The sequence below is a fragment of the Artemia franciscana genome, chromosome 17, assembly GCF_032884065.1.
Source record: "Artemia franciscana chromosome 17, ASM3288406v1, whole genome shotgun sequence".
In the NCBI taxonomy this organism is placed as follows: domain Eukaryota; kingdom Metazoa; phylum Arthropoda; class Branchiopoda; order Anostraca; family Artemiidae; genus Artemia; species Artemia franciscana.
This window is the reverse complement of record NC_088879.1, coordinates 8,245,625-8,263,072: the sequence shown is the minus strand read 5'-3', so window position 1 is coordinate 8,263,072 and position 17,448 is coordinate 8,245,625. Positions and strand designations below refer to the sequence as shown.

At 34.0% G+C, this 17,448-nt stretch overlaps 1 protein-coding gene across 2 annotated transcripts in view; it reads right to left on the bottom strand.

Moving 5' to 3' along the window:
* LOC136037782 (laminin subunit beta-1-like) overlaps positions 1-17,448 on the bottom strand; it is a 142,588-nt gene that overhangs the window by 49,708 nt on the left and 75,432 nt on the right. For both annotated transcript variants that reach the window (XM_065720611.1, XM_065720612.1), the window contains exons 12-14: positions 13,660-13,787; positions 6,676-6,871; positions 5,122-5,497 (exon numbers count right to left, since the gene is read on the bottom strand). In XM_065720611.1, coding sequence (XP_065576683.1) covers positions 5,122-5,497; positions 6,676-6,871; positions 13,660-13,787 — 700 coding nt within the window. The remainder of the gene's footprint in view (positions 1-5,121; positions 5,498-6,675; positions 6,872-13,659; positions 13,788-17,448) is intronic.

The following is a 17,448-nucleotide window of genomic DNA, read 5'->3' as shown; positions in this document are numbered from 1 at the left end:
TGTTTTCAATTTCCACGTTTCTTGTGTATGTTTTCCACAGATTTCAAACATCTTGACTTTACTTTTTATACTAATAGGGGGGAGGGCACTCGTGCCCACCGAGCATTTTACGCACAATTTTTTTCATTTTAGAAGGAGGATTTTATCTCGTTTGGAATTTTTTCTCTCAGACTCCACCATTTGAACTGCTTTTTTTCGATTTCCATGTTCCTTTAGAATATTTTTTCACTTATTTCAAAAAATGATTAAGAAATATTTCAAAAAATTTCATATATATATATATATATATATATATATATATATATAAATATATATATAAATATTTATAAATATATATATATATATATATATATATATATATATATATATATATATATATATATATATATATATATTATATATATATATATATATATATATATATATATTATATATATATATATATATATATATATATATATATATATATATATATATATATATATATATAGACCTTCTTCCTAATATTTATCCAAGACCGTATCCAGGCAGGAGGGGGGGAGGGTATATATATATATATATATATATATATATATATATATATATATATATATATATATATATATATATATATATATATATATATATATATATATATATATATATATATATATATATATATATATATATAAATATTTATAAATATATATATATATATATATATATATATATATATATATATATATATATATATATATATATATATATATATATATATAGACCTTCTTCCTAATATTTATCCAAGACCGTATCCAGGCAGGAGGGGGGGGGGGTTAACAACGTGACAAAAATGAATATAAACAAATTTCGATACGTTATTTTGAACTTTTTTCTGGAACTCTTCCTCCCCCCCCCAGACCCCCAGAACAAGTCTTGAATACGGTCCTGTATTCATTATCTACCCTTTCTATGAAAAAAAAAGATAAAAAAAGGAAAAAAGTGCAGTTTATGCTCTTTTCAAACAGTTCGTGGTAACGAACTGTAGTAAGGAGCGACCCGGCTCAATAGTAACCAAAACTCTAAAAAATGGAATTTTGATACCAATACCTACATCAAAAGAATCGCATTTTAATGCTGATTTTAATTATATTAAGTTTCATCAAGTTTAGTTTTACCCATCAAAAGTTACGAGCCTGAGAAAATTTGCGTTATTTTAGAAAATAGGGGGAAACGCCCCCTAGAAGTCATAGAATCTTAACGAAAATCGCACCATGAGATTTAGCGTATTAGAGAACCCTACTGTAGAAGTTTCAAGCTCCTATCTACAAAAATGTGGAATTTTGTATTTTCTGCCAGAAGGCAGATCACGGATGCGTGTTTATTTGTTTTTTTTTGTTTTTTGTTTTTTTTTTCCAGGGGTGATCGTATCGACCCAGTTGTCCTAGAATGTTGCAAAAGGGCTCATTCTACCGGAAATGAAAAGTTCTAGTGCCCTTTTTCAGTGACCAAAAAAATTGGAGGGCACCTAGGCCCCCTCCCACGCTAATGATTTTACCAAAGTCAACGGATCAAAATTCTGAGATAGCCATTTTATTCAGCGTAGTCGAAAAACCTTATAACTATGTCTTTAGGGACGACTTACTCCCCCAGAGTCCCCATGGGAGGGGCAACAAGTTACAAACTTTGACCAATGCTTACATATAGTAATAGTTATTGGGAAGTGTACAGGCGTTTTCAGGAGGATTTTTTTGGTTCGAAGAGGGGTTGAGAACAGGGGGATATACTGGGGGAACTTTTTATCGATAATTTGTCATGGGGGAAGAAAATCCCCATGAAGGGAGCGCAGGATTTACTAGCATTATTTAAAAAAAAAACAATGAAAAAATAAATATGAAAAGTTCTTTCTGCTGGAAGTAAGGAACAGCATTAAAACTTAAAACAAACAGAAATTATTACCCATTTGAGGGGCTCACCTCCTCCTAATACCTCGCTCTTTACGCTAAAGTATTTTTTGTAATTTCAACTATTTATTCTACGGCTTTTGTGATTCTGGGGTCATTGTTAATGAATCGGGACAAAATTTAAGCTTTAGTGTAAAGAGCGAGGATCTGACAAGGGGGCGAACCCCCTCATATATATAATAAAAATATGAGAATACAAAAGTTCTTTACGTAAGCTAATTCATAAGTTACGTAAATCTTTTACTAATAAAAATATTCGTAAAAAATTAAAAGTTCTAGTTGTCTTTTTAATTAACCAAAAAAACGGAGGGCAACTAGGCTTCCTCCCCCACTCTTTTTTTCTCAAAATAATTCGATCAAAATTATGAGAAAGCCATTTAGCCAAAAAAAAAAAAATGCAAATTTCGTTTTAATTATTCCTCTGCGGAGAGCCAAAATCAAAACATGCATTGATTCAAAAACGTTCAGAAATTAAATAAAAAAAACAAGTTTTTTTAACTGAAAGTAAGGAGCGACATTAAACTTAAAACGAACAGAAATTACTTCGTATATGAAAGAGGCTGCTTCCTCATCAACGCCCCGCTCTTTACGCTAAAGTTTTTACTGTTTTAAAAAGAAGAATTGATAGACAGAGTCAAACTTCAAAATATTTAGAAAAGTTATATTCATTGCATTTGCAGAGTCTCTTTAAGTTTAACTATCACCCCTAATGCCTAGCTATAGCCCTTGAGTAGACACAGAACTTTGCGTCAAATAACTTTTAAATTGGTAATATATTGGCATTACGAACGAGCTTTTGATGAGAAACGAGTCCAAAATATATAAGACAAACCGGTAAATCCGGCAAAACTGGTAACACAAACCGGTCACAAAAAAACATTTCATATAGCCTAGGGTCATAACCAGGCACTAGGAGAGGGGGGGAGTTGGATCCTCAGTTGCGATTAAACAGGAAGTAACCCAAGAAATCCAATAAACTAAAAATGTCTTAATGTTTCGAAACAAGAAATTTGTTATTCTAAAGTTTAGTTCACAATACTGCTTTTTTAGATTTTAGTTCACAACAGGGGATAAACCATACTGTTTCCAAACAGAATGAGTTTAATATAGAAATTACAATCATAAGATATTTACATGAAGTACAAAATAAATATATCAATTAGTTCAGAAATGACAATACCTAATGTAAATACAGTTTATAACATATGATTCCAATTAGGAATAATTTGGTTATGTAAAGAGAATGTAAAGAGAAGCAGCTAAAAAGAGACCACATTAAATCACATGAAAAATTGGCCATATAAAATTTTTGTTACCTCTATTCTAGGTACGCATTTCAAGAGTGGTTTTAGGACATGGGGATTTGAAAAATATGTGAAGTATGTCGAGAACCAATAGCATTATCTAATAGAGATTTTGGGAGGGGCCCAGGATGTGGAATTTGATTATACATAATTTCATTTGACGAAAAAATTAAAATATTACTGAATAAAAAAAATTTCAGAATCTAGAGGTTCTTTAGTGTCTAAACATTGATCAAGAAAAGATAAATTCTATTTCAATCCTTTTAAAATATAATGGAGCATAAGAGCGGTTTGTCACATGTTGACAAAGCATCTTATTCTGTCAATGCTGCTTGCATTAAATGCCCTTTTGTCTATACCTTTTTCGGAACATATTTGCAAGCATAAAAACATCTTGTTGCATGTTGACAAAACATTTTGTTTCGTCAATGTTGCTAACATCAAATGCCCTTTTGCCAATGCCCTTTTTGGAATACATTTGCAGCATAAAAACAAATTGTTGCATGTTGACAAAACATCTTGTTTCGCCAATGCTGCTGACATTAAAAGCCCTTTGATCAATGCCCTTTTTGGAACATATGTGCAGCATAAAAACATCTTATTGACAAAACATCTTGTTTTGTTAATGCTGCTGGTATTAAACATTTCTTAACTGCTACGTGTATATAAAGAGAGCCCCTTGTGTACATACTGGATAATATTTGAACACAAAATGCTGTGTGACGAAGAAGCAAAAATTTAGGGAGACACAACTTTCATTGAAAACAAACCATAGGCAAACTATATGAAAAAAAGATATACTTGGAACAAACCCCAAAATCATGAGTTTTCACGTATCCAAACGCCTCCCCATGCTTGCATCCCTGGCTTAAAGCATTTCAGTGTCAATTGTTAAAATTTTATTTAAAATATTAGTGCGATTTTTAGAGCAAAACTTTTATCATATATAATTCTTTATTCACACTTTATACAGCTTTTTCAACTTTAGGTATTTTATTTAAGTTAATTTCATATAACTTTTTACACTTTAAAACTTAAAAGTTTTGGGACTCACGGAGGAAATCCTCAATCTATTTCTTTTCTTTTAATTTTAAGTTAACATATTTATGTATACCAACTACTAACAAAACTGTTTTAATTTTAAGTTATCATACTTATGTATACCAACTACTAACAAAACTGTTTTAATTTTAAGTTATCATACTTATGTATACCAACTACTAACAAAACTGTTTTAATTTTAAGTTAACATATTTATGTATACCAACTACTAACAAAACTGTTTTAATTTTAAGTTATCATACTTATGTATACCAACTACTAACAAAACTGTTTTAATTTTAAGTTAACATATTTATGTATACCAACTACTAACAAAACTGTTTTAATTTTAAGTTATCATACTTATGTATACCAACTACTAACAAAACTGTTTTAATTTTAAGTTAACATATTTATGTAAACCAACTACTAACAAAACTGTTTTAATTTTAAGTTATCATACTTATGTATACCAACTACTAACAAAACTGTTTTAATTTTAAGTTAACATATTTATGTATACCAACTACTAACAAAACTGTTTTAATTTTAAGTTAACATATTTATATTTGCCAACTACGGACAAAACTGTCTTTTAACTTAACATATATATGCATGCCAACTACCGACAAAAAGTATGGAATTTTCGTTAACATATGTTAACATTGTGTAAAGGGGAGGGGTACTCCTATCACAAAATTGAAAAACTGCGGCTGAAAACTGTGCTTTAAAGTACATGGATCTCCCCTCCCCCCGTGTTTCATAGCGTAAAAACCTTCAGTTTAATAACGAGTTAAAATTCCTAATACGAAGTATATTCTTGGAATAATTACTACCTGTCACATCCATATCCTTCTGTCGCATCTCTGCAGTCAATACATTTTCCCGTTTTAGCATCACATATATCAGCATGACCGTTACACTCACATCGTTGACAATTTGGGAAATTCCAATATCCAGGTTGGCATTGGTCACATTGACGACCATAGGTGTTTGGACGACATCGACACTGGCCAGTGGAAACATCACAGAAATTGTCAAGCGATCCTACTGGGTTACAGTCACAGGTGGTACAACCTTCAGGGCTAAAACCATAAGTTCCAGGGGCACATTTGTCACACTGTCTGCCGACGACATTATCTTTACACTGGCAAGCACCACCCAGAGGATCACAGATGCCACTTAGAGAACCAGTTGGATCGCAATTACATTCTAAAAATTAAACGGCAATTAAACACGCCTAATTAAAATAACGAAAATTTATTTTAAAAAATCAATAAAAAAACCAAACAGGCCAATTAAAATAAAAAATAATCATTATAGAACATTTAATATTGCATATCTGCCTTACGTTATTTTTAATGACAAAGTTCATATTCCCAAGCTGCTAAGAACTGAAAGTCAGCCTTCACCTATGTTTTCTCCTTAGAGCTGCGTCTGTTTATTTCCCCTACACTGTCAGTCACAGAATAAAACTATAACAGATACAGTTCCTTTATAGTACTAAAACATATTAATAAATGACGCAATAGGGATTATGACGTGCTTAAGAAATTTAGTCACAGTCTTAGACTTGCCATTATGTGTCACAGATGCCACAGAATCAAACCCACTTTCTATAGATTTTTTTTTAATCCGTCTTTGAATTGAGGTTCCCTTGGCCAAAAGACTTGGGGATATAAGTTTCAAGTCAAACTGAGAATAAAATTTTCGGCCCTCTTTAGTAACATGTATGTTTTTTTTTCGAGGACAGCGGATCACCCGCGAACTTAAAATATCTCATATATATTAGGGGCTCCTTGGTCCAGTGGCTTACAGTTGTAAGTTTAAAGTCGTTAAAAAAAAAAAAAAAAATTCGGCCCTGTTTTGGGTTCCAAAATCATCAAAATCACATTATATGCAGTTTTTCCAATGGATTGGGTTCACAAGAACTTACAGATATAAGGCTCAAGTCAGAAAAGTTTGTTGACGCTTTTCGGGCTGCATTTTAGGCGGGCTGTGCCCCTAAAACATTTTTTTTGTACATATGGGTCTCCTTGACCTGGTACTTATACACAAGTATCAAATTTATCAGAGACGAAGGAGTTTTTTGCCCATTTTCAGGCCCAATATACCCCTCCCAATAAATATCTAAAATCTGTAATCTTCTTGGCCAAGGAAATGATCCTTGAATGTTTTTAGCCAAATGAATAGTCCTGATTCAACATCCCCCCTCCTTTTCTCCATTCTGAACTGATCTATAAACGAAAGGTGATTTGAACAATTTAGATCTATTGCCCCAGGGTGTGTGTGGCTTATACTGACCCCACTGTCACACTGAATATATTTTTCAATTATTCTGAACGAAAGGACAGTAAAAAAACAAACGTAAACAAAAAAGATGTACTCACCAAACCCACTTCCAAGGGTATATATACCCATGCTGAAGATATACTTTTTACAGTCTTCAGGGACATTGTCTTTTGCATTGTAGAGACCATAGAAATGCTCTCCGCATCTATTATAAGAGTACTCTTGAAGGCGAAGGTCCGCGGCTTGGTCTCCGTGGAAGAATGGAATAGCATCAGCCCGAGGAATTAAGGCAATCTGTACATAAAAGAAATGCGTTTATATGAAAAGGAAAAAGAGCTAAAGGAAAAGTCATAAAGTAGTACTTTGTATTGCTTGACAGATTCTGAATACAGTCAAGGTCTTCTAGGACAGAAATTTTCTCTTTTCTTTTGTTTGTTGTTTTTATTCGAATCATACTGTCCATAAATACTGGTTCTTTGGTGGCATAAGCCTTAAGCAAAAATCTCATTGATTGTACTAAATACAATAAATGTCGTAAAATATACATTAAGAGTTTTATTTTTAAACCTAAGATATTTGTATACAAATATTTTAGATATACTTTAATCATTATAGTATACCTACAATACTACAATACAGTATAATAACATGTGACCTAAGCGCAGCCTGCGCAATATCCCCCCGTAAAATATTGGCCCTTTTACAACAAAAAGTCGCCGACCTATACCTTAAGGGTTTAGAGCATTTTTACAGAACCATATTTAAGAATTAGTGCCCTTTGAATTTTAGCTATCATCTTTGGTGGCATGTATCTTGACACAGACTTTTATATTTTGGCACAACAAAAATGCCACTACACGATTTATTTTTAAATTTTAGCAAACGTGAATAAACAAAGCCACAAAGGTAAAAACAAGCCACAAACTTTTTTATAAGCTTTTTTATAGCCACAAACTTTTTTATAGCCACAAACTTTATTATATACAATTTTAGCATACGTGAATAAACGAAGCCACAAAGGTAAAAACAAGCCACAAAACAGCCACAAACTGAACCCTTATAGAATGCAAGTTTCATTCTAAACTTTCAGATACTATTATTCTATTCATACTTGCTTAGGTATTCCCACACCGACTGGAACATAAGGCGACAACGGCGCCCCTCTACGATGATCTCTCTAGTGCTTTAGACTAAAGATCTTTCAACAGACGACCTTGACAAAGCAGTACCCTTTTCAGAAATAACGTCTAAGTGTTGCTCTCTATCTCTGCATCTTTTGATCCCGAGAAGAACCTAACGCTATATATTATATGGTGGGTGATTTTTTCCCATTCTTACTATGTGCCTCCAACAGCATCATCGACTACCTTTAGTTTATTAGTCATTAGTGGTTGTTTTATCTTTTCTAGATACAGACAATTTTTGAGCCTGTCTGTTATGTGAATATCAAGGATGCATCACAGATAATTATTTTCAATTCACTACACTCACTTTTCAAGCTGCTTTGTCCATACCGTGACTCATATTGATACATCAGCACAGAGAGCGTTGCTGTTCAAAAGCTGAAATTTATGTTACAGGGAGTATGCTGTGTTTCTTTTCTAAGTGGATTAACTTGTCAAAGTCTTTTTCTGAGCAAGCAATACGGATAATTCTAGTAGAAATATTTCTAAGAAAGAAGCATAGAAGGTTCGTGGCTTGGTCTCCAAGAAAGAATAGAACAGCATCTGCGCGAGGAATTTACCCAATCTACGCATAAATGAAAGCATTATAGCCCGATGTATAAACGTAATTAAAAATTTTGTACATCACGTCAATCATAAAAATTCGAAACAGACATACAAGTAAGAGAAAGAGCGTTACTTCTAATAAAGTGTTATAGAAGGCGTTTCATTGACAAAGACCTAAGGCTAGGGCTATCTGAATGGGATATCATTAGCTGTCAAATAAAACAAAAATCAATATCTGGAGTAAAAAAAAAGTTTCGTATTGCCAAAAATTACATTTCAGGTTTACAGTTTTTCCAAAGAAAAAAAAACAGACAAAATAATAGAGGGAAAAAACGAAGTTGTAGTCTTAATAACAGAGGAATAACTGACTTGTCATCAGGGGTGTAATTTGCTATAGGGCAGGGGGGACTGCCCCCAGACATCGGTTTGTCCCCACCTCCCGACCAGATTTATGAAATTTCTCCAGCTTAAATTTAGCGTCTTCAAAAACCTTTTCAAGACTAACATATGCCTGCATAATTCAAGCATCACAGAAACGGATTAGTTTTCTTAAGTATATATTTACCTTTATAATACTATAAAGTGTCTTTATGGTATCTTTATAGTACTATATAGTACTTTCATGGTACCAAATGGCTCATTTTTCAGTTTTTACTGTCATTTTTACTTCATTTGGGAAAATTGGCTCCAGCTCCCCCCCCCTCCCCCCAGGATTTTGACGAAATTACGCCACTGCTTGTCATACCGGCTTGGGAAGACAATTGCATGCTCTTTTTGATAACCCAGCTACAAAAGCTAAAGTGAATGGCATGAAAAAGAGGATAATCAATAAAAACGAAGCTCAAATAAATGTGATAAAATAATTATTGAGACCACACTGGCTAATCATGACAAATCAAAAAATTGTGAAGAAGAGAAAACGAGAACAATAACAGCCAGTGAAAAAATTAGAAAAACTACGCAAATATTTCGGTCAATACCTCCACTTGACCGTCCTCAGTGCAGAAACAATACCGATAAAAATATAAAAGCCAAACCTTAAAACAAATACAAACTAAAATAAGATGACCCTTTCAGGGTAACAGTGAGAGGGTAACTGAGATAAAAAACAAAACTGAATACCATTTCACATTTTCCTCTTTCGTTTAAAAGCTAATCGCTTGCCAGATAAAGTATTATATCGGTCAAGCGGAGGTCTTGACTGAAATATTTGCAAAGTTTTTTTTTTAATTTTTTTACTGGCTTTTATTGTCCTCTTTTTCTCTTCTTCGCTATTTTTTTATAAAAATGATTAGAAAGCAAGCGAAAGTAGAATCGCAATAGCTAAAGCAAAAGGCATAAAAAAGCGACACCAAGAATCATATTGCATAGCAAAATAAAATTTTGAACAACGGTCTACGGTTAGAGACGTTTTTTGGTATCTATGACGTCTTAATAATTTATGGAAGAAGATGCATGAATCTAAACTGAAAAGCAAAAGCCTACATTTTCATTGCACTTGTTTTCTATTAATAGTTTCTTTTAATGTTTTAATGTTTCCTTGTTTTATATTAATAGTTTCTTTTAATGTTTTAATGTTTCCTTGTTTTTTATTAATAGTTTCTTTTAATGTTTCTTTAAATTAATAGCTTTGCATTTAATGTTTCAGATAAAATCCATATGTGCATAAAAAAAAAAAAAAAAAGAATTCAATTACAGAAAATCAGATTTTAGGCAACTAGTTCTTTCAGACTCCAGGGTGGAGCGGTTCTATATTGATCTCTGCTCCTTTTTTAATCCCTACCTAATAAATAATTTCTTAGACCACACTGCTTTTCCATTTACGAAACAAATAATTGAAGAAAAACAACGGGTTTAATTTTTTTAAATAAAGCAGTGACAACAAAATAAAATAAAAACTACACTTTAACTAACAAAAAATAAAAATACTCCGAATATTTCGGCCCCACCTCCGGGAGCCTTTCTCAAACGGGGAAAAAAAAAACAAAAAGGGAGAAAATTACAACAATTTAAGACTATTTTAAGACATTTTAAAAATGCCACGACAACTAAACCAAACTAAAAATATAAACAATCAAATATAAAAGAAACAAGAACTCACATTTTTAAAACAAACACTCCCGCACTTGACTGTAACTTTAGAAAAAAACTGCAATAATTGTTTCTATTGGCACTTTCCTCTGCCACAATCGCTGTATAAATGGGGTTATACAGCATTATCGCTGTATAATGGTTTGTTTTAAAAATATCCCCATTTATACAGCGATTGTGGCAGAGGAAAGTGCCAATAGAAACAATTATTGCAGTTTTTTCTAAAGTTACAGTCAAGTGCGGGAGTGTTTGTTTTAAAAATATCCCCATTTATACAGCGATTGTGGCAGAGGAAAGTGCCAATAGAAACAATTATTGCAGTTTTTTCTAAAGTTACAGTCAAGTGCGGGAGTTGTTTGTTTTAAAAATGTGAGTTCTTGTTTCTTTTATATTTGATTGTTTACATTTTTAGTTTGGTTTAGTTGTCGTGGCATTTTTAAAATGTCTTAAAAATAGTCTTAAATTGTTGTAATTTTCTCCCTTTTTGTTTTTTTTTCCCGTTGAGAAAGGCTCCCGGAGGTGGGGCCGAAATATTCGGAGTATTTTTATTTTTTGTTAGTTAAAGTGTAGTTTTTATTTTATTTTGTTGTCACTGCTTTATTTAAAAAAATTAAACCCGTTTTTTTCTTCAATTATTTGTTTCTACCTAATAAAGGTAGGAATTCAAGAAAGGTGGCTGATATACTGCCGACCATGGTTGTCATTCTTCCTCTTTCGAGGTCTTCCGCGTGGTCGACGCTCTTCAAAAGTCCCGTCGAGTGAGATTTTCTTCTCGATACTTAGATTTTCTTCTCAATGCTGAGATTTTCTTCTCGATACTGAGATTTTTTTCTCGATACTGAGATTTACTTCTCGATACTGAGATTTTCCTCTCGATACTGAGATTTTCTGATCGATACTGAGATTTCCTTCTCGATCCTGAGATTTTTTTCTCAATACTGATCTTCAATCCCATAGGAACATCTTCGTGTTTGGGTATATGTTTTAATGATCGTATTCATAAGACGTTCAGCTGTACGAAAAATATGGTTCAATCTCACCTTCTATTACTATAATGAACACAAGAGCCAAGAGATCATACGGCACTTGTGACGAGGTCCTAGCATGTCAAAAAGCACCCAGCTCGCCAAAGCACTAGAAATCGCCCGAACTCCCCCAAAGAGATCAGGTCCGGTCCAGATATGTCAGTCACATATCTAGAACTTGTGTTCATTCTTCCCATCAAGTTTCATCCCGATCTCTCCACTCTGAGCTTTTTCCAAGATTTCCGGTTTCCAAGATTTCCGCCCCCCCCCCCTCCACCCCCAATGTCCCCGGATCCTATCAGAATTGAAAATGGAGCATCGGAGACATTAGATCTTTCTATATATCAAGTTTCATTAAGATCCGATCACCAATTCGTAAGATAAACATACCTCAATTTTCACGATTTCCCCTCCCTCCAGCCCCCTCAGGTGGTCAAATCGGCGAAACGACTGTTATCAATGTCCAGAATGCACCGAAATCGCCAAAGCACTGGAACCCCCCACCCTCCAACTCTCCCAACGAGAGCGGATCCGATCCGGTTATGTCAATCACATATCTAGGACTTGTGCTTATTCTTCCCACCAAGTCTCATCCCGATCTCTCCACTCCATGCGTTTTCCAAGATTTTCGGTTTCCGCTCCAATTCCCCTCAATGTCACCGAATCCCGTCGGGATTTAAAATAAGAACTCTGAAACACGAGATCCTTCTAAATAAAAAACTTGATTAAGATCCGATAACTCGTTCGTAAGTTAAAAATACCTCAATTTTCTAATTTTTCCGAGTTAACCATCTGGGGGGATGGAACATTCCATCCCCCCAGATGGTCGAATCGGGGAAGCGACAATTTCTAATTTAATCTGGTCCGGTCCCTGATATGCCTGCCAACTTTCATCGTCCTAGCTTATCTGGAAGTGCCCAAACCAGAAAAACCGGAACCGACAGACCGACCGACGGATGGAAACTGCGATCGCTATATGGCACTTGGCCGACGGCCAAGTGCCATAATAAGATTAAAATGGCTAGGCCTAGTTTATGAAAGGCGATGGCTTTCCAAAATCTTAGTCTTTGGCAAACGAGTTGGAGCCAAGCGAAAAATAGGGCGTCTTCGAATAGGTGGAGGATCATGAAAAAAATTAAAGTGAGCATGGCTGTTTGGCTTCATGGGAGGTTGTGAAGAGTGAAACCCTAAAAAAAGTAGAACTGAGGCGGACCGTACGCAGATGTGTTGGCTTAGGGTGGCTTGGTGCTGCACTGAGTTGTCGATAGTAGTGTGCAATGTTTTATCAAAATTTCGCATTAAACAAGTGGAGCAAAATCTTACCGAGTCGACTTGGTGCTGCGATGTCGACGACAGTGGCTTGGTGCTGCCCGCCATGGAAAAAATATAGCAATGCTACTCGACAGTTTTCAAATTTGTTGGCAGATTTTGTCTGAAATTACCATTTCCACATATAAAAATACTTTTTGCTCAAATAAAATATGCCAAAACCCAAGTTGTGCTGCTAAAGTGTCGACACCTTTTTGAATTCTGTCAAATTTTGCTACTTGCAGCTTTGGAACTTTGTCCATACATGGGTGCTGCAATGAGTTGTCAATGAAAGTGTACCAAGTCGACTTGGTGCTGTAATATCAACGATGGTGGCTTGGTGCCGCAAAGAATTGTCAATAGCAGTGTATAATATATAATCGATACTAAACGAGTGGAGCAAAATCTTACCGAGTGGACTTGGTGCTGCAATGTCGGCGACATTGGATTGGTGCTGCCCGCCATGGAAAAAGTGTAGCAATGCTACTTGGCAGTTTTCAAATTTGCGGGCAGATTTAGTTTGAAAATGCCATTTTCATATATACAAATACTTTTTGCTCAAGGAAAAGCTGCCAAAACACAAGTTGTGCTGCTAAGGTATCGACAGCTTTTTGAGTTATGTCGAATTCTGTTACTTACTTGCAGCTTTGGAACTTTGTTCATACATGGGTGCTGCAATGAGTTGTCGATAAATGTGTACCAATTCGACTTTGTGCTGTAATATCAACGATGGTGACTTGGTGCTGCAATGAGTTGCCAGTAGCAGTGTATAATATATTATCAAAATTTCATGTGAAAGGAGTGGAGCAAAACCTTACCGAGTAGACATGGTGCTGCAATATCGAAGATGGACCTGCAATGGGTTGTCAATAGCAATGTGTAGTATATTATAAAAATTTCACGTTAAAGGAGTGGAGCCAAATCTTACCGAGTCAATCAGAACGGATGCCCTTGGTTGTTCTCCTTGTGTGTCGTAGCTCTTGAATTCTATTCGAACTTTGTACTTTTTACCCCTCTCAAGGCAAGTTGGCGGGTAGGCAATTACATCACGGGATCCTGCAAGTAAATAATTAAACAGGGTAAAAAAGAAAACTATCCTGGTGGTTAAAGGGACTTAGAATCCCAATTGAGAAAGAAATTTGAGACAAGTTCCCTAACGAATTTTTAATGTATTAATACAAATTCTGTTCCTCCTAAATAATAAATAGGGTTACCTACTACCTTTAGAAAAGTTAAAATTTAGCTCCTTAATCCTTTAGTTTACTTTTCTCGACAAAAAAAGTGTAGAGGAAACGTGCATGCGATAAGTGCTATTACCCTTCCACTATCCAATGAAACATATTTCTTTTTATTTTAACCACACAAAAAATGTTACAGCTTTTTCTTCCGTCTTATTTCCTGTTATAAGTAATATCTAACTTTTTCTACCCTCGAATGGAAAAGGTTGAGCTTGCGTACATAAAAGAGAAGATTTTCCTGATGACATACACAGTGCAAAATGGATGAAAGGCTTGCATTGTGGCGAAGACGGTATATAAATAGTTTAGTGCCATACCCTAAGTGAGATGTAAGTGAACATTTCTAAAGTCAAATCCCATGATATTTATAGGCAGTTCTGACGGTAGAAGGATTATGTCAATCACTGCTCTCAACTTCGGCCAATAACATAATTTCTTGATTAAAGTGATCATATTTATAAACCTTTCCACTGATTGACTTAAATTTACAAAACTGTATTTGGGTTATAAGTCTTAAAACTGAAATTGTAACAAAGCATATATAGGAACTGGGCTTTAGTTTGTTCTTGGTATTTCTGTTTTTGAAATATTTGATATATAAATAAATTATTCATGATATAACGAGTTACTGCTTTACCTGCTAGATGGCAATTTAAGTTGTTTCAAGTAAACCAAAACCGAGTTTTTTACTCTATTTAGTTTTTATTCTATCCAAGTTTTTATTCTATCCGCAGTACAAAAAGACTACAAAACTAAATCGACTGCGTAATCTTACAGATTCTTTTTTATGAATGATGCCTGTATGAATATTTTGACATGATTGAACATATTAAGAATGAAATCGTCAACAACATACGCTGAAATACAGTAAACACAAGCAGGATTTAGTGTATTATTAGTCGCGGGCATATACTTAGAAATTAAGTATGGAGGGGGGGGGGGGGTTAAAAGGTCTGGGAGGGCAGTTACACTCCTGTCTCATAGCAAATTACGCCACTGAACCCTAATTTCAATACTAGATTTATAGCTACCGCGTACGTGCGGTTATTTAGGTGTCAATATGTTCACCCTTACCATAATACTTTACCGTAAGTTTCAAGCCCTGTGCGCAAATTTTTGGTATATTATTTTTCTGAAGCCCTATAGTTTTAATGTTTCAATGCAGAAATTTGATCTACATTTTTTTAAATTGCAAAATAGTCAAGACAGAAAAATTTCCTCCCTGAATTTTGAAAATATGTAAAATAAGTGAGATAAGTTCTGATAAGTGACAACTAAATTCCTGCCTTTAGTTTGTCATATTTTACATCCGATCGGACTGCTTATCATGCAACATAGGAAAATAGGTATATTATAGGGAAATTGGTATATTACTTTTCTACAGTCCTATAGCTTTAATGCATCAACAGTGAAGTTATGCTATAGTTGTCGAAAGACGACAGCTATACTATCATTCGATAATAGGAAAAGAGGCATCAATACCAATTTGGTATCAATCCATCAATTGGGCATAATCGGATTTCTGATTTTACGATGTAGAACGTGGTATGATTCCTTTTGAGTCGGTCCAAAAGCGTTAGCTCAGGATCATTTACAAAGAATGCAAAATTCTATACTCCTTCCTCCTTAAAGCTGCACGCATTACCACCTTAAAAGAAAGGAGAGAAAAAATTTGCCTGCTTTTCGCTAAATCAGTCATTTCCAATCCCTGTACTGAGGACTTACTCCCTGATTTTCACAATCCCATTAGACTCCGACTCCCCCGGTCAGCCTCCTTAGCAATCCCAACTTACTCTCCGATCCATGCTGTTACAGAAAGGTTTCGTAAAAGTTTTATACCCTTTATTCTGGAACACCTTAATAATAATTCGTGATTATGTACTTGCCAAATTCCCCTTTTCCTCTATTGCCGTTTTTATTCTTTTTGATTTACTGCAATGTTTTGTAATTTAATTGTTAAGTTTACTGATTTGCTCTTTATCTTTGGTGATTTTGCTTTTTTAATTCCTTTTAATTTTAAGTGTTTGACTTAATGTACTGTTTTGATTTTTTTTTTCTTAGCCTTTACTGACATATAAAGCGAATTCGGCTCTATAGAGCTTGTGATAGTCTTTTGAAAATAAATATTATCTCTCTTCTTATTATCTGTTCTTTTGTGAGGAGTCTTTAGCTTTCCCTGGTATGGTGTGATTTTCCAGTCGCATTTTCAGGCCCGCTCACTACTCTATTTCTCGAATGCGAACATATATGTTCCTGAGAGGTAAAGTCTAGACGGTATCTGACCTTTAACCTATTTCTAGGCCCATCTGCACAGCATTCAAAGTTCCTACAAACAAAATCACATGGAAAATATGTTCTTATATTTTGCGTGATGTGTTATTCTTAGAATTCCAGGAAATCTTATTTGCCAAAAATGTTTTATATCCTGACTAAGATTATTTAGTTCCAACCACTCTAGAATATCTCATCATCAATCAAGTCTACTGGGACAACTTTTAAATTTAATGGGGGATATCATATTTCCGTTTCTTCAAAAATTGTTTACTTCGCGTACGGTACACATGTGGTACAGAGAGACATGATTCTAACATGGTTTTGGACCCCCCCCCCACCTCTCCCCGTTAGACAGGTAATTTCTACATTCTCTCACGTTTCATCGAATTTAACCCTCCTTATGAGATGTCCTCACCACTCAAATCTAAATCTTTGTGGTCTTACACAGACCGCAAAGAATAAAGTTAAACGGGCTGAACCACGGGCCTATCTTGTTACAAGCTTTTCTTCGGGACAAAACAGTGGTTGGAAACAAAGCGCAATATCATTACAGAATAAAACACCAGTTGACTGCACCCCTCTTTAAAAACAAAGCGGTATACCATTACACAATTTGTGACGTAAATTTTGCGATAACATCGCAAAATTTAATAACTTATTTAATTATATTATATAATTAATATTAATAACTTATTATTTAATAAGTTTAATTTTAATTTTATTAATAACAATTATTAATTTTTAATTTTAATTATTAATTTTATTAATAATAAGAATTAATTTTATTAATAATTAATATAATAACTTATTAATATAATTAAATTATATTAATAACTTATTTAATTATATTATATATTATTTAAAAAAATAACTTATGTCTTTTTTTTTTTTTTTTTTTTTTTTTTTTTTTTTTTTTTTTTTTTTTTTTTTTTTTTTTTTTTTTTTTTTTTTTTTTTAGATCTTAGTGTCTTGAATTTTATCCTGATCTTCGCAGAGTTCCAAATCTTTGCCAGGTGATTTTGCGGAAAGTGCTCCAGGAAAGTAGCAACGGCAGGGTCGTATACAGATTTTAATTGCTTCTTTTAAGCCGTCAATATGGTAAGAAGCCCCTGAACGTTCCAAACATGTGACCAAATCCATATATGACTTGAATACTGTATATCCGAAAACCGCCGGTTTGTGCTGGCCAAAATTATCCCCGGTTT